General features: G+C 40.4%; 1 protein-coding gene across 1 annotated transcript in view; it reads left to right on the forward strand.

The window, feature by feature from the left end:
• The window catches only part of LOC146987410 (receptor-type tyrosine-protein phosphatase gamma-like), a 421,581-nt gene that overhangs the window by 356,567 nt on the left and 40,889 nt on the right, over window positions 1–24,125 (forward strand). The window contains exons 7-8 of the mRNA XM_085776580.1: window positions 1,398–1,555; window positions 15,736–15,925. Coding sequence (XP_085632706.1) covers window positions 1,398–1,555; window positions 15,736–15,925 — 348 coding nt within the window. The remainder of the gene's footprint in view (window positions 1–1,397; window positions 1,556–15,735; window positions 15,926–24,125) is intronic.

Consider the following 24,125-nt stretch of genomic DNA (forward strand, 5'->3'; position numbering starts at 1 on the left):
TTTCTTATTTTCTTACTTTTTCAAACCGTTCTTTCTCTTTCTTTCCCTTTGCCTTCTCCTCCTGCTGCGTCCCCTGATGACAATTTCTTCCGTCACACACACTCCTTCCTTTCCTCCTCCTCTTCTCCTTGCCCCCCTCATCGAAAAAATCCTTGCTTTGTGGGATGAGGCGTTGATGAAAATTATGAAGATTACTAGGGGAAATGTTTCTTGGAGTGATGCTTTGAGAAGAACATGCACCTGGAGGGAGCATCATGATCTGGAGCTTTGCTGCTTCTGGATCTGGACAGCTCATTATGGGGAACATCAATTCCCAAGTTCATCATGGTTTCTTCCAGGATAACGTCAGGGTGTCACAACCTGCTGAAGCTCAGGAGAAGGTGCCAATGAAAGAAAATCCATCTTCTGGAATAGTCAAGTTAAGGCCTAGACCTTAAGGATAATGTGGGCTGAGCTCAGACTGTTCACACCAGACACACTCAGAATCACTTCTTTGAGGGAGAGAGGTCCAAACATCCTCCTCCCTCCAAAACTCTCAAATAGTTGGGTTAGGGTTAGGGTTACACACCTGCAAACTGGTCACCTTTTGGCTACAGTCACCTTTTTTATGTCAACCAGGGTAGTAGAAGTGAATGAAGAGTGAATAACTTGTCACCTTTTTCACTACTCCAGAGTTTGTAGGTCTGGGTTATATCCTCTCTAGCTGGTTCAGGTATATCTGTAAGTGTAGTGACAGCTCTGCTTAAGACGAATCTATACCTGACAAATGGTAATATTTTTTATCTCAACTTGAGCCTTGACTTGCAGATTAGCAGCCTAGCAGGTTGAAGTCAGTATCTGAATCTTTAAAGACAGTCTTTGTTGTTTTAATCCATAACCCTAACCCATATATATAATCTTCTTAACTCTTTCTTAACTTAATTTTGTCTTTGGTCATCATCATCAAACCGCTGCTTATGTCCACAATAAAGTAGTTCTGGAGGCAGGTAGCTGAAGGAGACACCTTCACTGTGATTCTAACTGTCTGAAAATCCCACCTCTGTCTGTGAAAGTACGATTTAAAAAGTAAACACAGTTTCTTACTTGAAGCCTCATTTATCATTTCATGACTTGGAGATGTGATGTTGCAGCGCTGATTTTATTGCATCTGCCACCCAACACTGAGACAGGTATAATTATAGGTGTTCAGTGAAATTATGTCTGTCAGTGGGGGGACATTGAACAAGGCAGGCACAATGCAAATTAAATCAATGGCATCAAGCTGCAGGCTGTGAAGCAGGAGCACTTGGGTCTGCTCCAGAGAGCCTGGTCACCATGGTTTGCAGTGGAATAAGGGCTGTGGTGTAGATCATGTTGTATTGATTTGTACACTTTGTCCTGCCCTGTCTCATCTACAGAAAAAGAGACTTTCCTGGAGCCGTTTGTGCTGAAGGACCTGCTGCCGTCCTCGCTGGGGAGTTACTACCGCTACACCGGCTCCCTGACCACGCCGCCCTGCAGCAAAGTGGTAGAGTGGATCATCTTCAGCAGACCCATCTACGTCTCATACAAACAGGTAAGAAATGTACAGAACTGTGGAGGTCATATGTACTGTATGCAGTCACATGAGAAATTCACTAACCTCTTATGATCAGGACATGTTGGAGATGTTTCATTATATCAGGATCTAACTGTCCATGTTTTATTGTCCAGTAGAATTTGTCAGAGAAAATCCCTCTGGGCATCAGTAACACAATTCATCTTCTCTATAAATATAAGAAAAAAGCAAAACCACAGACTCGCTGTACTAAAACTCTACAAAGACAAATACACGGTGTTGTGTCTTGTTTATCCTGCCCCTGTGCTGACTGCAGCCCTCAAGGTGAGAATATGAAGTTTTTGTTTCCTCTTCACACTTTAGCATCAGTGATGACTCTCAGGAGAAGACTCTTGAACTCTGTAGTGGTCTGAGGTTGGGTCTTAACATTTGCTCCAGACTTTGTTCTCACATCACGAACTGCATGAGAGGTGTTTTCAGAAGACGACTGAGTCTCAAGCTAGTTTTTCTAGTGCAAAGACAGAGAGATTTTGCTGCTTTAGGTGATTTGATAAGTTTGTGAACCAGAAACTCTTAAAACAAACTTTGACCTTGGAGGCCCTGCCTTCATTATTTTAATAGTAAATCTTATTGAACTACTTAGAGAGAGAGCTGCTTAGAGATGCAGAGTTTAGTTGAAGAGTCAAACAATGATCACTTTCTCACATTTACACCAACTAAAAAAATAAAATAAAAATATATGATAATGTATAATATGATAAACAGTACTGATATATAAATATGCTATCACAGTCTGTGTTTTATAATATGTATGTAAAGAAAATAAGTATTTTATACTGTATATTTACCAGTGTTATTAACTTATGTAAGTTACTTTTATTTGATTTAGAAGAATAAATCTACTATCTATTCATAGGCACTTTATCTCTGCATAATACGTCCAGCTCACAGCCATTGTCACTCACACTAAAACCAAAGCTTTGACCTAAGTTACAACAGGAGCTTTTTTTGTTGTTTACAGAGGGGTGTACTATGAAGCGAGTGGGTTAGCTATAGTGAGCTATGTTGAGTCTAAAGCCAGGTTTTCCTCTATCACAAAGGTGGCTCAAGATGTTGGACAAGTGCGAACTTGCGTGCAGCTCTTTAAGTGACTCTTCAGCTTGTTTCAGTCTTATGGTGTAAACAGATGTGAGAGGTGTTTCTGTGATGACTTGGCTTCAGTGGCAGGATGACAGAACTCGACTGCTCTCTGACTTCATGTTTGAATCGGTGTGGACAAAGCTGTCCATCACTGCACCCACTCAGTGTTGTGTTAAACTTGAACGTCTTCATCTCTGTACACATCCGGAACGTCTGTGCACGCTAAGAGTGGCAGATTGTTCATTCATTTGACATTTTCAAAATATGCTGTGAGGTGGTATAGAGATGAAGACTTACACAACAAAACAAAAGCATGTTTACTAATGAAAACCAATGCAAACACAGAGGCATGTGTGCGTCCATTCACACCACAAAGTGACACAGCGGAATCTCAGCATCCTGCTAGGTCAGAGAATTAGAGACAGTAGCTAGTTACATCTGCAGCAAAGTGCTTCTTGAGTTAGATAAAATAAAACTGGATAAAATAACATCATCCAATTTAATCCTTAATATCCCTCTTATTGGTCAGCCCTACAGCTGGGTGTCGAACCAAGCCAACATAATGTGATAGAGGATCGAAAACTGCTTTGTCATACAATATCAAATTTTGATACCACAGGAGGAAATAAGTAATGTCATCAGCAGTCTTGTATAAAGTACTTGAAAGCGATACTTGAGTAAAAGTACAAGTATCTTATGAGAGAATGACTTTGTGAAGTGGAAGCGGAAAGTTTTTAATGTTTTTTATGTGAACATTTTTACCAGGTTCAGAAACAACTTATTTGTACTTCATTACATTACAACACTCCCCATCAGTATCAATGAATCAATCAGCATACAACATGTTTGGATGCTTTTGATCAGTTGTTTATTTACACCAATATCATTAAGTGAGTGAAGGCAGTGGCACTAAACCAAAAATGTGTTGTTGATGTGGAGTCAGTCGTTTTCTTACAGTACTGTATGTTCATTGCTGTAAATAGAAGAGCAGCTTCAGTGTGTTTTAGTGTCTGTGAAAAAGTCTTTTTAGTCTCATATTCCTTCCCCCAGTCCAAAGAACAGTTGGCAGACTCGTCTCCTAATGAGACCAAATGAGTTTGCTTAAGAGCAGCAGTGGAGCAAGCCAAATGTGGATGAAGTATTGGCTTCTCCGCCCTGAAGTGAGAGGAGCAGGTCAATGCAAAGGCAGTGAGAAGACTTTACAAAGACTGATGAGGTGGAGTGTGGATGATGAAGAGGGGAGCAGAAACTGGGAGACGGAGTCAAACAGAGTAATGTTCTTTAACCAGCTCTTCTACAACCAGAACATACTGGAATAAACTTTGTATCAATAACTGAATATATTTAGTCAGAAACCCAAAGAGTTTGAGTTTCCAGCTGATAAGAAGAGGAGACGTTGTAAATCCTCATCTGAGACGACAGAACCAGTTCATGTTTAGTATTTTTAAGATGATTAAGCTGTCGTCCAAATGATTCATTTGCTGTCCTGGTTTTGGTGTCACAGTCGATTAGACCGAGCTGCTCTGTGAAAGTATCAAAGCTTTAGTCCACAGAGAAATACACACAGCCTTTATTCAGAAACTGAGCCATGAAAACAACTGTCGGGACATCTGTGACTTAGTGATGTCACTTCTCTCAGCCACGCCCCCAAACCCCATACACCTGGATCCACCATCCCACACTGCAGGATGTGGTTACTCTGAGCACACTGAACACAATACAACAAAAGATGAAGTTTAAATTCAGATTTTGATTGGCTCATTGACCTATTGTTACTAGCTCCAGAGAAAAGCCAGAGAAAGGAGATGTAAAACTACACTGAGATGGTTTTGAGTCCTTTAAGCCACAAAAAATGTATCTTCTTATGAATCAACACTTCAAATAAATAGGAACAATTTGAAAATAAAAAAATATGCCGCTTTAAGAATATAATTAACTTAACCCAAACCGCAATATTGTATTTAATCCTAACAATATAGTTTGTTGCTTAATGCAGCCAAGGTCATGTTGTTGGTCTGAGCAACTAAATCTCATCCATCTCATCGTATGCATATGAGATGTAGGAAGATGGCGACATCATTACATTCCAAATGCTTGATTTGATTTGTTTGATTGTTTCTTAACTCTGAGCCCAACACCAGACCTGTGTGAATCATCCATATTTCTATAACCAGGCAGTCCAGCACAGTTTTTTTGTTTTGTTTTGGTTAGTTCCCAACGCCCCTTCAACACAAACAGCAATATAAATGACCTCAAAACTTTTTGTGTAGGAACATGCAAGAATTTTTCCCCAATTCACGTGTGCCATAACACTCGAGCTGTCATGAAGTGTGTTGTCTTCACTTGTTCAGTATGATCCTATCTGGCTGCTTAGACTCAGTCGTCTTTGTACGTCAGTGGAAGTAGCTGTTACTGTGTGTGTGTGTGTGTGTGTGTGTGTGTGTGTGTGTGTGTGTGTGTGTGTGTGTGTGTGTGTGTGTGTGTGTGTTGAGTGTCTAGACCTCAGGTTTTAATAATCTTCAAGTCCCAGCAGACACATTTGCAGACATCAGCTTGGTGCCTGTACAAGTACCATTAACATCAACCCTCGACTGCACTGTTACTTTAGCAAAACAAAGGTAAATTGTGCTGCTCCTCATTCCTCCCACTTTAGTCAACGTGAGACACATCTCCAGGATAATCAAAGAAAACAGAATACAGCTAAACTCAGTCTGGAGTTCCAGACCAAGAGTCTGAATTCATATGTAAATTAAGTAGTCTTGATTTGCTGTAGTGTTTTTCAGCAACAAAAGAAGATTGTGTGAAATAGGGCCTCAATTTTGAAAATTGGTGCCAATGATAATACCAGTGATGGTGAGATAGAGCCAGTTCTTTCAGTCATGGCCCCCTGTGCTTATTGGAACCATAGCACAAATTTGACAATAACACATCTCAGACTTCCTGAATGCTTCAAAAGCAGATTATTCATTTTCCCGCAGATGTCTGACTAAAATAGATTTGATTCATGTAAGAAAGTTTTATTGCATCTAAGGCACAGATAAACTTTGAAACTGTTGAATCACATAAAGCATCTTTCACTAACTAGGTTCATTTGAGTTCTTGAATGGGCCCACCTGGGCCTTGTTTTTTTTTTTTGTCCAATTTCTACCTTCTACCCTTTCCTTTTTTAGATAATTTGAAAAAAAATCTGTCATTCTGTAAATTGAGATTAATGAGGAAAAAAATAATTTTATTCTTTTATTATTAAACTTAACAAATGGTGAAAAATTGAGGGAGGGTCTGAATCCTTACCGTATGCACTGTATCCCCTATTATACTCTACAGAAATCTTTCATAATGACAAATATTCTGCTGAGATTGCGCTGGTTCTGAATATATGCAGCACTTGCTGAAAATCTTAAAGATTATAACTTAATTAGGAAAAACACTAAATTGGAAAAAAAGGAAAAAACTGTGATTGTGGGCCTCAGAGAGGAAGAACTTGTATTGGGACCTAGTGTAACTGTTATTGTTGCGACACATAAGCTGTGAATGTTTACCGAGTGAGCCAAAGAAAAGAGGAAAGACAGACATGGAGAGAGCGTCCCCTGAGCAACACCTCAGCACTTGAAGCAGCTATAACTGATACTTAAGAAAGTCAAGTGATAATGTGAAAATTGTGTGCAAGTTTGGAGGAAGTCATAATGATTAACATACACAGACTTATCACATGAATTCGCAAATCACAATGTTTTGTAACAGGTTCAGCTCAGCTCATTATTTATCAGTCTGGTGTTGATTTGATTTACTCTCATTTTCAGAGAAATAGCTCCCGAAAAACTAACTGTACACTGCACATGAACATACTGGAGTATTTATCAGATGATAAGCCGGATGTTTTCATCAACAGGTGGTGGAGACCAAACACAGAGCTATATCAGAGGGATTGCTGTATTTTTTTTAAAGAATAAACACAATTTTGCATATTACTGCGTGAATGAATAAGTACCTGTGTTGCTGTTAGTCAGCTTCAAGGGTGAAAATATCTCAGTTTTGTGCAGCTTATTTATGCTGCCTTCTTTAATGTTTAAATAGAGAAAGGTACTGCTTTTCTATTTTCACTCATTCTGTACTATACAGTATGAAGGCTTAAATTCTGCTTATTTGATGGTGTGGCCTCTTCGAGTGATAGTTGGATGAGCATTTGCTTGCAACAAACTGTCATGCGCGGTAGTTTCAGCTCCACATACAGTACTACCCACCAACTATTTTTGCCTAAGGAGTTAGAGGTGGAGTCAAATGTTGCCAAGATGGCAACAGTGGAGCAGCTTAGACTACTCTGAGTCTAAATGGTCTTCACGTTAATTCAAAGAGGCTCCACTGAATGAAGATAAAAATGTATCTGCCACCACTTGATCCAATTTTGGAGTTGTTTTAATCCACTTTTCACAATATAGCAAAAACAAGAATTCAAAGTCAACACAGCAGATGAGACAAAGACATTCTCAACAAAGAAGTGAGCAACAGGGGCTTCATTCATCCTTCCTGTTCTCTGGCTGTGGATTTCTGACCATCAGTCAGTCCATCTCTACATGTTTAAAGCTCTTTTGAAGCTCCTGTTTTTTGGGGGGAGTTATTTTTGCTGTGCTACACTCCTGAGAAAACATAATGGAGAAAGATAAAAGGAGGTTGGAGAGAGAATTAACACTGATGGTGACTCTGGTTATTGTTTTTCTCTGTCTTTTTGTGTTTTATTTCTCTCTCCTCTGTCTGCGAGCCTTTTGTTTTGGATGATAGTTGAAGTAGGTCAGCGGTAGAGACAGCCGTTGCTCTGGGCCTGCTTTTAAAGTGGATCGATGCTCAAGCTCTTACACAACAACTCACCCAAAATGCCTTCCTTTCAAACAGACATGTAGACTCTGTCATGGCCGCATTTGTCCACCTGATGTGTGTGAGAGTGTGGGACAAAGGGAAAATAAACCTACGATGGCTTATGCTGTGCTGGTCTCACATCACAGTCACCCTAAATATGAGCTGCCAAGTGTGAAGTTGTGGTGAGATCTGCCTCCTAGAAGCTATTCCAAGTTGGACATGTGGGAATTTTTTATGATTTCCCACCTGCCATGTGCCAGCCTTTACAGAAAGCAGCTAAGATTCTGCCATATGGGTTCCCTTTTCTCCTGGAGATCTTTCAGAAGATTTAATTAGTATTGTTAGATTGTCAAATAACTTCTCAGTAGGCAATGATTTAGTGATGTGCATATTTATATACACTCAGATATAACAATTAACTCTGAGCAAACTTTGGTAGTAAAAAAAAAAGTATTTTAGCTGAAGATACTTTTAAAGTGTTGGTTCGACAATATTTTAATGATTATCTTCCAGTGTAAATCAGAAGCTATTTTCCATGCCGTTAGCATGGCTGGTGTTGTTTTTATCTGTGTGTGTGTGCATGTGTTACAAAACCATTTTAACAAAAAAGAAAAAGAAAAATACAGACATCATGGTGGAAGTTTTAGTTTTAGTTTGTAATTTTGTCATTGAATAATAAAACACTGATCTTTGTACTATGCAGCCAATTTGGTGGATCCATGAAAGTACTAAGTTCAACTATGCAGGAGTGACTTTTTATATAACTCAGCCCATTTACATTTTATTAAGACTTTAACCTATCTATAGTTAAGGGTGTGGCCTCTTGCACCAAAGTCTCCTCTCCCCATAACTGCCCTTCTTCTTTGCCTGTTTTTAAAGGAAAAGGTAAAGGTACTTTATTGGTCACATATACAGCTGTTTGTGGTTTAGCTGCAAGTGTGAGCCAACTCAGACACTTGTTGCAGAAATTGCAGAAGCCTTGTCCATCATGATTTACAGTCTATGGTCACAACTTGTAATGTAATGAATGTAAACTAACTGATTTTTACAAGTGTGCAGATGAGATCAAAATGTTGATGCTCAGGCCAAAGAGGATCTGTAGATATACAGTATAGTACATGGGTTTAGTTTACCAATACAACTTTACCTAGTTGACCTAGGTTGCCTAGTTTACAATGCTGTATTGTTAAGATAATCAGAGTTTAAGTGTGAGTGAGATTTTGGGAGTTCAGTATATTTTCAGTTCAACCAGGAAAACTTTTGTGATTATTAAGAATTGGCTCTGGGGCATTGTGGGTCCATATTGTAAAGACTGCTAAGCAGCCTTTATACAGCAAAATCCTCTTATTTTCTATTGCCAGTCTCCTTCTCTTCTTGTAACATGTTTAAAATGAACAAAATTACCCATTAGACCAGGCAGTGTGGTTTAAGCATTCAGTTCCTCAGTTCATGTTTTTACTCAGTCAAGCACTGTTTTCAATTTCACACAGTTAAGTAGCTCTCTCTAGTCCTGGAGGTCATGAGGGATCATTTCTTTACTACTGCAGCTTTGACTGTTTATGAGGATCAGCATAAAAATGATGCAGAACTGAGGGAACATTTTGAATATAAGCAAAGCTTCAGGCCTGCAGTAGGAACTTAAGACATAGTTAACATGTTTTGTGGGTTGTGTCTCTTGACATGTAGCCTGTTGACTGTTGTTGTAATACGGTGTTTATCCCATTCAACTATGTCTAATGTTCCATCTCAAACTTTCTCAGACCAAGGACCACCTAACATCTCCAAACTTACATGGCATACAGTTCATTACAGGGAATACAGGGTAGATGGATGTTAATGCCTTTATTGGATAAGACCTGACAGAATCCAACTGTCTTTGTAAGTTAAAAGGCTGATAAGTGGTTGTATGTAACACAATCAGATAGGCTATCTGTTAGCTTCATCCATATTTCCTGACAGATGTCACAGTGGCCATTTCTGATTAATCATAAAAAGCTGCAACCTGGCACAGCTACATTTGTTGGCAGTGCCACTAAACAGACAGAGAACAGACAATCTGATGCACACAAAATTTAAAATATGGTTTGACAAATTTACTCATGCAACAGAAATGTTGCTTGTGCACTCGGAGAAAGGCTGATCTAACCTGACCCCAAACACAGTGGCACAGTTTACTTCAAGTTTCTCACTGCCAAAGCTGACTGAGTGGAGGTCTGACACAGCTAATCACAAAGTAAGAAGCCAATCCATCATTTAGTTCAGTTTACTGAACGTAAGTTGGTCACAGCTAAACATCCTGTAGCAAAACACACACCGGGACTGTTTCCTCAGTATAATTATGTAGGCAAAACATTAAAACCAATACAATAATGATAACATTTAAGAATAAAACATAATAAATTCTCCCCTCGATCCTGCAGTGATTGTGATCAGTCCTCCCCACACCACTAATGTATAAAAAATCTTTCTGTCTGTCCCAAGCCACTGTGATGATACCATATGTATCTGAGAGGATTTGAACAATCACTCATTTCTTCATTTCAAAGCTGTGCACTTAGAACAAGCCTTATTTACTGCATCCAACAGTAAAAAAAATAAATTAAAAAAGCCAAAACAACAACACTGCTTTAGCTCGAGGCGGTGGTAACTCAGCATGGAGAAAAACATTGTGGATTTGGTCCCTGTTTCACTGATAGAGGATTGTTGTTCCCCATAGCAACTGATACAAGCCGCCTATAATCTGCCTATAGTGCCAGAGGAATTTCGCTGTGTTGTGCCCGAGGCTTTGTGCTCTGATGGTATAGTGATTTCAGCTTGGATGTCCAGCATTTGGAGGCTGGACTTATGTGGTCTGGTATGAGGCTGTAGTACTGTTTAGGAATGGCTGACAGCGCTCAGCCTTTTGCACTATTGCACTTTGCCTTATCAGTACAAAGCAGCTTTAACCCTTACTCAAACTTTGTAGTGTCTAATGACCTAATGACCCTTAATAATAATTAGGTTTCCAGAGTTGTTTTCTTACAACTCTCCTCTAGGAAGTGGTTTTCATGATTTGTCAATACTAATTGACAACAGGAACAAGAGGGTCTGTCTGCAGACTGCAGGACAGGGGTGTTGTTGACATGAGATAGCTAACCAGCTAGCCCCAGCCAAGCGCTTCAGTGAAAGAAAAAAAAAGGGATAGCGACAGAAATTTAATTAGGTTTCTTTCATTTGATGAGTAGGAGCGTAGTTTGATGCTGAACAAAAGCAATAGCAAATAGTTAAAAGTAAGGATTTTATGGTCAGTGGTCAGCATTATGATATGTGTTCGTTTAATGTGATAAATCATCCATTTTCTACTGATTATCAGGGTCCACATACTGTACAGGGGGCAGCAGTCTCAGCAGACGTCTTCCCCTCCTCCTCCAGCTCTGGTTGTGAGATTACAAAGTGTCTCCAAATCATCTGACAGACGTGTGTCCAGTGTGTGCCCCGAGGCCACCTCATTGATTGGCCCTTTTTACACCAAAGTTAGCACATACCTGCAGATCTTTCATAAACACGTAAAAAGGCAGTTGACTCTTATCACATTGCTAGTGGATGAAAGTGCCTCTCTGTTCAGATGAAGAGCTGCTAGCTGCTGTGCAGACTAGTAAAGTCGATCAATATCTCTCTCACCTGATGGTTCGTGCTCCAGTCGGTGGCAGAGACTTCATGTGAGATATTTTGGTCAGTAAACGTGTGGCTTTAAAACATATTCTGCAGGCCTGCATCGTCACTAGCAGCAAATTAGCTATCTTTGTAAGTGTTGCTGCAGAGTGTTACTGTACCTTGTTTTCACACTTGACTGGGAGTGGGTGATGTAATATGAGGTGGGCCTAACTTGTAAAGGTTGTATCTCTGTGTGGACAGAATCAGGTATTGCAGCAATAAGATCCTTAGGAACAGTAATGATTTGCATTGTGGCCACAACTAGAATATCAGGCCATCGATTTCCACTACATGCACAGTGATATAATAACCAGTGGATATGATTTTATGAGCAGTACAAACAGTGACATTAGTCATAGTCTGAACCATTAGGTGAGCAACCTTTAGTAGAAGTGCTGGGATGCCATCTTGGAACTCCATATCCAGTTTATCTTAAAACAACCATACTTCAGCTGCACAGGGATTTAGGCCCTGGAACCAGAAATGTTCTGAACAGATTCCAGCTCCAGTTAAAAGAAACAACAAACCCCAGCCCCCTGCCCATTTCTTGAGTTTTACAAAGACATGATGAGAAATGTATCCTGGGATCTAAAGGGAAATATGCTTTAAACTAAAAAGATAAATCAGCAGTTCACAACAAAGCACTGAAAAACCAACACAAAATAGTAACCCAAAGAGCTGAGCCTGGGTCTGTGTTTATTCTCTCATCACACACCGTTACTTCCATTCTCAGTTTCTGTCCAGCCTAAACCCTGAGGGTTTAGTACGGCTTCGTAAACAGAGGAATCAATTTTTTTCTTTTCTTTTTTTTTATTTATTAATCCTTTGCTTTGACGCTCACATTTGACTTTCATCATCTGAAAAAGTCACCTCTAAAGCTGGTCACCAAAGCCGGCAGACTGATGTTTTATGGGCCTTTTACATTTGTTTTGCAGCAGCTTAGGGGCTGGGGATTTGAGTTTGCTGCAATCACATTCAGCTCAGGAAAACAACTGACTTCCTCATCAGCTGTTATTTATCCCTGAGACCTAAGAATGTGGATGTTTATTGAGTTTATCACACACATCATACACTAAACACCTACTGTCCACATTTGGTCTGAATTTTTATCAAACCATGTTAAAATCAAAATGATTTTAAAAGTGTGCACTTCCTTTCAAGTGCAACCACAAGACAAAAATGACCAGAAAAAATTGATGGACATGTGATAGAAATGTGATGGACAGATTGCTGTGGAAGATTCACACTCAGTTTGGACACCCTGGGACTTTCAGGATGTGCAGTCTGTGTTTGTTCTGTACAAACACCCAATTCACCAACTGCTCAGATGTTACCTGTTGCCAGCTACCAATATGTGCACCAACCATGGATATGGCGAACATTAGTTCGTTATAGTTGTAGCATTTTCTGCTTGGGATTTGTGTTTAAATCTACTCATGTAATCAGTCTCAGCCAGTCTTAACATACCTTTAAAGCATTTATTTTTTCTTGGAAGGTGCTTTTGCTACAGAAGCGTGATCTTTTTCAGTTTGTACACCTCATGTTATATGAAAGAAGTCTTCTGGACAAGAGGTTTGAAAAAAAAAAAAATTAAAAACAAGTTCAAATCAATAAGTAGCAGTGGTCAGTTGGTGTGCCAGTTGTGACTGCCCAGGTTATTTTGACAACATTTTTTTTTTACTTACAATAACACTGACAGTTCCACATTGAGCTATAATGTCTAGACAGAGAATCTATCCTCACTTCAAGATTCTTATTGTATTTTTAGTCATGTTGAAACTGAATGGCACAGTCTGTGTAGAAGCAGATGTCTGTCACAGCAGCAACCTTTACCCACAAAATGACTTCCTTTTTGACAATTTTGCCTCCCCAAAAAGGAAAAAAAAATCCCAGAGGTTAGGGTAAGGGTTAGCTTGATTGAAGAACCTTAATAGGAATAAGAATAATAGGAATAGTGGGCATAATATGTATGATATGAAAAACATAACAGTAAATCAGTCAAACCACTGTGCGTCAAATATTCACATGTTAACACAGTGACAAAGAAAATCCCATTAGCATAATTGTCAGTTTCTTAAATCAGCCTTTGATTAAGCACTAATGGATTAGCCCAAGGTCAAACCTAAAGCGTTGAGTAAAATTATACATTTTACTTGGCTTTCAGAGCTTCCACCCTGTGCTTACAGTAAGCCTTTGGCCACAGAAATGTGACACAATGACACCAATATACTGTACAATAGAACAACTAGAGGTCAGAAACTCTGCAGGATCTCTAAGCCCTACTCATGATAATAAATCAAGGTCAGTCACTCCGTAACTCAGTCCTGATGAGAGCATGAGATAGTCACACTGCACATAGAGAGTCCCAGGCAGGATTTGCTTCCTTACTGAGACATTTACCTTTATAAATGGGAATCTGCCTCTCAGCAGCCCCTCTCCCTCGCAGCACTCCCTTGCACACAAGCTGTTTGTCTAAGTGCATTGCTTCCAAACACATTGTACAGAGTATCCATCTGCCAACACAGGCAGAAAGATGACACTTCATTCACACAGTGCAAATCCATGTCTGGTCGCCCGTCTTGCCACACAGCACGTGTTTGACAAATGGCAACATGCGGGAAGAGGCCAACTTCAACATCAAACTAAAGCAGTACAAAATGTTCACAGCTTGATAGCAAGGCAGCTAAATTCAGATTAACTTAACTTTGGGAACAGTTTTGCTGCATCAGATACTAATCCTCCACCAAAAACAAGAACTACACTTGATGGATGTCTCTGTTTGCTTTTTGGAGCCACTGCGCTGTTTCCTAAACTCAACCTAAGTGGTCACCCCTGTGCAACTGGGGTTGGTTTAGAGAACCAGATGTGAGCCTGGTTTGGCCTATGCATGGCTGCTAAATCTGGCCTGGTTTTTTTTTTTTTGGGGGGGGGGGGGGGGGGTTGCAGATTTGAGCCAACTGCATCTGGGACCCAGCCTGTTCTAACAGAGGTAGGTAAGTTTGGGCCTCAGATGAAGATCTTTCAATAATTCATCATGTGTCTGGCATGAGTTTGGCTGGATTTAGGAGCCTGAGACTGCTGATGGGACAGGTCTTTTTGGCTATGGTGGAGAGAGTTGGTTCAGATACAGTTTATGCAAATAAAGTGACAACAATACTCTATTTCAATGTGTTCATCAAAGCACTGTTTATTTCAAGGACTTGGCCAACTCCAGCTCTACATTTGTAGTGCTATTTGGAGAGTGTCTGTGTCTGCTTGATGCTGGCCACACAAAACACAGGCTGGGAGACCGATTGCAGGAGCATGAATATGCAATCGCAACTCCAAAAACTACAAGTATCCCCTGGTACAGCACTTCAGAGATGCAGGCCACAAGGACGCTCACATGCTGAAAGTTCATGTTTTTGAAGTAATCCCCAGCGACATGCCCGGGATGAGTGCTGGGTGTTAGGTTGATGGATCGAAATAGTCAGGGCCACCTCTCTCTCTCAGGTCTGGATCAGGAAGTCCACTTTTCCTCTTTCCACTGATTTAATAGACGTGCTTTAAGTCTGGACATGTACTGTAGTGTGTTCTGAAGCAAACTTATTTCAAAATGCGAAATGAATGCAATCATATATATTTTGACTTTTATGTCTCGAGATTTCAGCCACAGGAGAAGTATCGGCTTAGGAAACTGTGATGAATTTGCATTTTAACTTTAGTTTTCCAATTTTCTCTTTAAGCTTCTTTGTTTCGTTCTGTCTTGTCATCCGCCTTTACACATTCATTTACTTTACGTCACATTTTGCTTGAGCGGACTTGATATATTTTAGAGTTTATGTTCTGCACTGACTTCCCTCCAGTTTGTCGAGACATCATAACACTTCTTTACTCCCTCTGAAAACACAAATTTATTTAGAACTTTGGCAAGAGTAGTTTGTCTGTGCTAAGTCTGAGTCAGTCATATATTTGCTCAGATCTGTATCAATCCTTTAACTTGACTATACGTCAAATTTTTCCCTGAAGGAAACAAAATATTGAATGACATCATGAGGATTTAAATCGTCTCTGCTGCTGGAGTGAGTTTGTTTACAGCCTGGATCAGTTTCAGTGTCTTAACTATTCAAAATGAGATGTTTTAGTAATACTACACACACATACACACTGTTGACTCTCTATGTTCCTCATATTCTGGGATTATTTGTCATGTATTTCCAGTGTTCCCCGTCCCCCCTATGTTTTCATGTGGAGCCTTTGTTGTTCTACAGCAGTGACCCAGTTTCCTCATGGGGATCATTAAAATTTCATCTTTTCTCGACTTGCATTTCAGTTAGATGTCTGTGGTGCATTCTGATATCATGTGTTATGAGGACTGAGTAAAAAGTGGCATGGACAGATGCAAAAAAAAAAAAAAAATCACAAACTCAAAGTTACAACAGGGTGTGAGCTCTGCCTGCCACTAACTCTTTCTCTTTTTACTCTTCTCCATCTCTGTTGTCTCTGCCATGCTTGCCCTCTCCTGCCGCCACCAGTTGGAGGCTTTCTACTCAATCTTCACCACGGAGCAGCAAGACCACGTTAAGTCAGTGGAGTATCTGCGCAGTAACTTCCGTCCCATTCAGAGCCTGGACAACCGCCACGTCTTCAAGTCAGCGGTCAAAGACGCCTGGCTGCCGGACCTGACTGACGTCAACGGGCCGTACGGCACAGAGGCTTCCAAAGGTAGGGCTGACTCTCTGATGTGACGTTTGGGTTTAAATGGGACAAAGCTGCACTGAAACTCTAATTTAATTTGTTTACAGTTGCTTTTATCAACCAAGTTTTAGTTCATAATAACTGCAACTCTTCAAATTATACACCGATGCCACAAGCCACCATATAATGAACAAGCTCCCAAGTCATGACAATTATGAAAATGTACTGCCTCTAGTCTCTTCAAGCTCCTTATTTAATTACCTGATCATGGTGATAATATCTGAACACTGAATTAAAGTAACTCAAAGCCGAATCACATAAAATATTGAGTTCTAGAAAGAGGAACATTGTGCATCAGAGATGTTTTTTTTTTGTACATAAGTATTGCTATTAGCACATGTTACAGCTCTCTGCATCCATGCAGTGTTACCTCTGTTTCTCCCTGCTGATTTATACGACATCATTACAGTTACTTTTTACGCTAAACTGGTCCAATATTCTCACATTACTCCTGGATGGTGACATTTTCTTAATGTTAATAAATGAGGGATATTCACTGTTGCTCATGTGCCTAGAGGAAACTGATTGTCCTCTGTGTGTGTGACTGTGTGTGGGTGTGATTACAGTACATGTATATGTGTGTGTGGTCCCGGCTACCTCTCTGTCATTTCACCGGCGAGCTTGGTTAACTCCCCTAGCATAAGGCAGTGGGAGGAACACCAGCAGTCCTCCCGCTCCTGCCTCATTACCACTCATACAACACCACACATTGTGCAGTTTGTGTGTGCACATATGAGTGTGCACGTGTTTTCTCTGTGTGGCCTAGCATCTGTGCTGTGTCAACTGTCCTAGCAGGGTTTGTTCCCTCCCTTCCTTCAGACACACCTCCATATGGTCGACTACGAGAGAGGTGCATCACCTTTGTGTACACGCGCGCGCACACATGTGCTGCATGTGTGTGTGTGTGAGGTTGTCCTGGCACAGCATGCTGCGTGCTCCTGCTGTACGTCCTTGAGCGCAGCAGTGGGACAGGTTTGCTGTGAGTAGATCTATAGGGCTGGCAGCGGAAATGCAGAAGAGGAGGAGGAGGAGGAGGAGGAGGAGGAGGAGGAGGAGGAGGAGGAAGGACAGCAGGGGAAAAAAGGCAAAGAGGAGAAAACACAACAGACAGACACACAGACCACATGCCTCCTACACACCCTCTTCAGCATGCTGCCATAGCTACAGCCAAGTGGGTTAAGGATGGAAATCAGTGTGTGCATGTGATTGTTCAACTGGCCTATAACCCCTCTCCAGTCCAACACCGAGCAGCATCCAGACATACAACGCAGCTTTGGACTGAAAGCTGAACAGCTCCTACACAGCAGAAGCTGAGTTAGACAAATCATTTTCACCCCAGCCTCCTCTCCCTGTGCTAATTTATTCCATTTAACTGTGGCTCAGCCTGAACACCTTCCTCCTGCTGCTCATCGTTTCCCATCAGCCATGATAGTTAATTTACTTTTGGGTCATTGAGTGACTGGCAGCCTCACATTTACTGAGCCGGAATTACTGATAGAAAACAGCGTATAAACCCATACAGCATAAAGGTAAATGTCTGGGTGGACTGTGATAATAAAGTAGGTCTAGTTTCTATATTAATACCATGAAAGAATTATTAGTAGCATAGTCTAATTGAGTGAACTAACTAAGAGTGTTGAGACCACATAACACAATGATACAGAGTTTTACTCAATGTTTGGACTCAGGAGGAATAGCTATGCTAATGTGCTGGTGCTAATGGAGATCCAATAAATGAAATGAAATGGAGATAACAGTGTTAAAGGCTCCATAGTGTAAAGATACAGTAGATGTTATGTTTAATTATACAGAGGTCTAGGTTCTATATCAGTAATGCAAAAGTATCAACTTCTGTAACTTTGTGATGTCACAATGTTATCAGCCTCTGCCCATCTGGATCTGCCATCCACCCTTTCTATTGGTCTCTCCACCGGACCGAGATTAATCTGATTTTGATCTTTCAGACAGACAAAGATGTTTTCTGATTGTTAAGCCATTCAAAATGGATTCTAATAATTCAGCCAAATTCAAGGGAAAAAGGGAAAAAGAAGCCACGATGAAGAACAACAGGAAACACAACAGATGACAAGAGGAAGCAAAGGCCTTTCATCCAGGTTGTCAGCGTGTTTGACTTTTGCTCAGAGAGTCTCTGAGTGAAAATGTTTGTGAAAGTAAAAACATGATTTTTTTTTTATATATATATTTTTTTCAATTACATAATTGATGTTCAATAACTCACAATGGAACTGGAAATAAGAAAGGAGGCAGCACAAGTTATGGTGACCGTACACAAAACCTCAAGTCACATCATTAATAATGAAAGCTGAACTTCAGGATACACTGGCGTTGCATTTCGACAGTTTAACCCGTTAAGTGGTCAGTGAATGATACATGTTCTCAGCATGAGCACAAAGTTACATAACGCATTCTAAGCCTGTGCTCTCATACAGTTAGTAATATTACTGTATGTTCCAACCACATGCATGGAGATGTATTGTAGCTTATTGGCCTCCACACTGCATGTCATAGAGTCTCAACATATTTACTGTGATTAAAGGCAGAAGATGCTCCTCCCTCTTCCCTCTCCCTCCACCTCATTAACAATGGCACATGGTTTCATCTTCAGTTGTAAACGAATGCATGGACACTTTATCAAAGGAATATTTAATCACCCTCTTTCTACTACCACATGAAGCTGGAGGCAGCAACCTGTTAGCTGAGATTAGCAGTGACCCCTGGAAACAGAGAGGATGTCTATTGACATCAATGTAAACAACAAACATTTAACCACCTCTGAAGCATGTCAATTAATATGTTAAGTACCCTACTGGGCATGGCATAGATGGCCATTTGAGAGTGCTTCATGCCTTGAAACATAAATCAAAACCAGACAGGTCCAGCCCTCTGATACAGCCCGGAGTGCAGAAGCGTCTTCTGAAGTAATGTAGGTGTGCATTTGTCACCATGGTTACCATAATAGGCTGCCATGATTTGCAACAGGAATGACTTGTTGGTACTTCCATAACATAAGGCAATCTTTGTCGCTATGGTTACAAGTCAACATCGTCAAACTGTCAACATAAAAGAAACAAAGATACTGACAGTAGAACAGCTCGATCTTCAAAACTGTTCTTCAGAAAGCTGTGGGTTTTCAGGTCTGTTTACAGTAATTCCCAAGGTTTATGCCTCGTCAATGTGGAATGCACTGCTCACTGTACAGTTATGTCACATATAGACTTTTATAAAGACTCAATATCTGTGACTTTCCATCACATTATCTTACTTACGGATAAGTGCGTATGTAGTTTTGATGTCAAGTATTTGAACAGAGCTCATTTGCATTAGTTGAAATTGCCCTCTACTAAAACAAGAAGTGACACTAGCTTGCAATCTGAATGCACTTGTTCTCCACCTCTCTGTGCACTTCTTTGTGTCTATTTTGTTCTCGTACAAGGTCAAGATGTCCAAGAGCTGAACAAGGTGCCTACATAACATCTAGAGGTGCACTAATAACGGTTTTACAAAAAGATACAAGTACTGCATCAAGTAGTTTGAGCAAAGCAAGTGTCACTCTAAGTGCTACTCAATTTACGGCCCTTCATGGCATGGAGTGGTTGCCTGTTATAAAACAGTGACACTCAGAGGAGCTGTGCGGGAGAGAGCTGTGCAGCGAATAAAAATAGCAGCATTTAATGTTTCACATGAAAAGATTTTAAAAAGTGGCCACATAAAAGTGGCAGTTCGTGCGAGAAAACTGAGTGATGGTCATGCCATTAATGCAGTGTAAATGTTCAATGTGTGCAGATATCACTGATGACTGGAGACTCTCTGGACCTTGTTCATTGTTTAGAAGAGGTTCTATTGTTGTTACGTGGAGACACAACAAGACTGTTGCAACCAATGTGAAGCACTTCCTGTCCATCTTCTCCACTCTTGTGCTTCATGTTAACAGAGCTGGGAGTTGAGACCTGTCCTCCACCCAGCACAAAGTGCAGCGCTAGTGCCTTGGCTAGTTTCATTTATTCATCTGTCCTGTTGCTTAAAGGTGTAGTGTGTAAGATTATGCTACTTTACTAACTTTTCCCCTCTCGACCCCTGTCCAGTTAATAATATTGTTGTTTTCTTTATGTCCATAATAGTCTATTCTGTTATGTGCATTTATTGTTGATTTTATTGACATTGTTGATAGCACTGGACAAAATAACAGCCACAGTAGCAGTAGCTCTGTTGTATGTGTGTGATCAAAAATGAGCTAGGCTATAATATGATCAAATACATTCAGCATAAATATTGACATGAATATGCTAAGTTATAAACAATGTGAACACTAGTAACAGTTTGAAGATTATGAAATGTTAGTGCAAGCAAATTAAGAGTAAACAGAGGCATGATGGGAGTTCAGTGTACACACACTACTGTATATAACCAATAAACAATAGAGAGTAGTATAAATATGGATCTACTGAATAATACATAACCAATATAGGCAGTCGTATAACTGTCATTTAAATATTAATGAACATGAATTAGCAGTATGATCATGTCTACGATGTGTGTCTGATATAATCACATAGTACTAGTGGTGCAGAGTGGAGCAGGATGAGAACTGAGAGGAAGAGACAGAACCTGAACCTGCTGGTTCTGGATCAAAAGTTCCAGTTTCAAACGGTCTCTTTGTGTAAAAAAAAAAAAAAATTAAAGAGTGTTACTCACTTGGACTCTCCTCGCTACATCTGTCCGCTCTGTGCTGTTGGATATACAGGCAGAAGCAGTGTCTTTACTAATGTCAGAATTTTTTTTTATCCTGCCTGATCTCCTACCAGCAAAATACTTTCCATATGGAGAAGCGACCAATGTGTATTCACTGGGTTTACCAGATCCATCAGTAATGAAGTGAACCTAAAGTTACTGACCTGACCATTTGGACAACACCATACAGGAAGACATAAAACTAAACTGCTTAACTTGCCCAGAGCTTCTCCAGTGGTTGAAACCTGCACCAAGAGTTACTTGTTTTTTGCTTCCGGTCCTTTGGGATGGAGATACAGATATTCTCTAAGAGCTTCATCCATCTCTGTGATTCTCTGATTCTAAACAACTCAAGTGTAATTACAAACTTTGGAGGAAGCCGGTTCATTTTTTGGTCAGGTGGTTCAGGTCAAAGATGAGGAGTGGTGTAGTGCATTGCTGCAGCGTTGACATTTTTAATCATTGGGAAGTTAATGGCACCTTATTTCCTGCTGTGGTAGAGGAAGAGGTGAAGTTCTCTTCGATGACGTTTCATATTATAAAGATAAAAAAACAATATAAACACCAGCACCAAAGGTTCTGGCTGTTCTGAAATTCCACTAGTGTTTAACTGAACAATAGTGTAAGTGGGGTTTGGCACCAAGCCCTGCTACAGATAGCCTACTGTTGGTACATTTCTAATAGGAACTCAGACTGAGAATTCACCCAATCCCTCTAAGTGCAAGACCTCACAGACTGACCCACAATCAAGACCTGTTCATCAATCAACTGTGATTATCATGCTGTGTGGCCGGAGGCGCCATTTACCCCTCTGTTTGACGTCTTATGGAGAGAGAGAGATGCTCTCTGTGGGTTTCATTGTGCATCACCCACCTCCTCCACCCATGTTCTACTCTGTGGGACTGGGCCCTATCTCCATCACTCCCTGCCATCCATACATCTACAGTACCTTGTATAGCTGTGTGTGCGTGTGTGTGTGTGATGACCCGCTTATCTTTGATGAAAGCTCTAAGAGGATCTCTTCATCATCCAGCCAGACACACACAGCTACACAACCCTTTCAGCGATGTTTCACACAGGGAATATTAGAAGTCATGGTCCAATCTGAGTTGCGGTTCTACACAAAAAGAGTGCACGACGAAGACATGCACTAAAAAACCGTGTGAGCAGCAGCAGCTTTATCCACAAATTCGTCCACAATAAAGAAAATATCACGTGTGCTGTTGAAAACACAAAAAGCTGATCTCAGATTAGCTCAAAATATCCTTTCTAAATGTTGTGAGTCAAGATGATCGGTAACTCTGTAACCTGTCAGGGGACAGTGGATGAATAATAGCTTCATGCCTAACTCTGGCACATCTAGTGTTTACCGTGTGTGCACTAATGTTCAGGGCAGCTGCGATCCACAAGAATTTTGGAATTTTTTGCAAATTAATTAAAACAGAAAAACTGAAATATCACCTGAATATAAGTATTCAGACCCTTTGCTCTGACACTCATGTAGGTCATACAGGTGCCCTCAATTTCTTTTATTCATCTTTGAGATGCTTCATTTGAGTCCAGCTGTGTTGAATTAAATATTTTGGACATTATTTGGAAAGGTACACACCTGTCTAAATAAGGCCTTACAGCTCATATATTAATGTTAGAGCAAAATGAAATCCATGAGGTCGAAGGAACTGCCCGAAGCGCAGACTGAGTACAGATCTGGGCAAGGCTACAAAAAATATTCTATTTGGTTGACCATACACCCAGTCAGGAGAGTTGTGTGTTGCCATTCACAGGGACACCAGAATAAAACATGTTTTACACACTTTCAAAAACGCTCACCACAGCAATCGATTATGTGCGCTTCACGTTGAATATATTCAGCGCTTTATCTTCCCATGAAAACACCCCGTGGTCGGTCTTCCAATGCAGCCTTTGAATTACAAGACGTATGAATTGGGACACAGCTATTATAAACACATGTGGAGGCTGAATTAAGCACCTAACACACAGCAGCGTGTTGTTTTCAAGACTTTTAATATGTCCCCTTAGAAACACAGTACAACACACTCAAGGTTCCTACCAACACTTTTTATCAAGGAACCTTCACTGAGTTGCATAATCATTGTCTGAGAAATAATGGAGCCAATGTTGTGCTTACAGTAACTGAGACAACAGAGACAACAGAACACACACTTCAGCTGCGGTAAACTCGCAAAAACACTGTGGGAAAGTTGGCACAGCGAAGAGACTTTAAACTCAGGTGTACTGAGAAATATAAAGAGATTTACCTGGAGCCCAGAGGCTTAATCAGCACTGTGAACCAGTCTGATGTTCATTTATATGTAAAAGTCCTGCAGTTCAAATTATGACACACACACACACACACACACATATACACACATACAAAGGGCATGGCTGACTGGGCTCAGGTTGATATAATCTATTAAATACTCTTTCTCTGCATTGAGGTCATTCAGTGTTTGACTTCCAAAATGCCTGTGTGTGTGTGTGTGTGTGTGTGTGTGTGTGTGTGTGTGTGTGTGTGTGTGTGTGTGTGTGTGTGTGTGTGTGTGTGTGTGTGTGTGTGTGTGTGTGTGTGTGTGTGTGTGTGTGTGTGTGTGTGTGTGTGTGTGTGTGTGTGTGTGTGTGTGTGTGTGTGACTAATGGCTTTAGTAATGCTAAGCCACATGGGGCTCGACTGCAGGTTATGAATAGAAAAACTCCACTGCAGCTCTTTATGAGCAAGCTAATCAATTTGGTTCCACAAGGCACGTGAGCTCTTTTCTCAATCAACCCATGTTCATCATCAAATTACCTGACGCATTTGCATAATATAATACAGTGTGTGGAATAATCATTCTGGGCATTGTTAGATAGTAATGCACTACTCTCTCTTTCTCAGCGATAAATACTGTAACAAATTGCTGCTTAGTTACACAACAAATACACTGACCAAAGTAAAGTTTATGGAAGCAGAGGAGTCCATACCATGTGATTTCTGAGCGTGTCATTAATCTGCAGCTATGACAGCCTCCAGCCTTCTTCCAGTTAAACAGGGAGAACCTTTTCACATCTTTTCATAGAGCTGGTTTTGAACATGATGAAACAGGAAACATTTATGTCTAAATAATCATTGTCGACTGCTGCTTTGAGATTTACCTTTAGAGGAAACAGCTGTCCACATGTGGCCTCGTTCCATGGGAATGCTGTTTTTAATGTTATCTTTCTCTGTTTCTGCTTTTATGTCAATGGGAAATCAAAGCTACCATGATGATCATGCTAAACATTGGCATTTGAATAATAACCAAGACTGAGAACTAATAGTTTACATGCAAATGTTTCACATTAAAAGATGATTAGCAGTAATGCTCTCTTGCTGAAATGATGCTCTATACTGATGGTAACAACTTACTGTATAAATGCACTA

The sequence above is a fragment of the Trachurus japonicus genome, chromosome 5 (genome assembly GCF_045865225.1).
Source record: "Trachurus japonicus isolate A0001 chromosome 5, Traja_1.0".
In the NCBI taxonomy this organism is placed as follows: domain Eukaryota; kingdom Metazoa; phylum Chordata; class Actinopteri; order Carangiformes; family Carangidae; genus Trachurus; species Trachurus japonicus.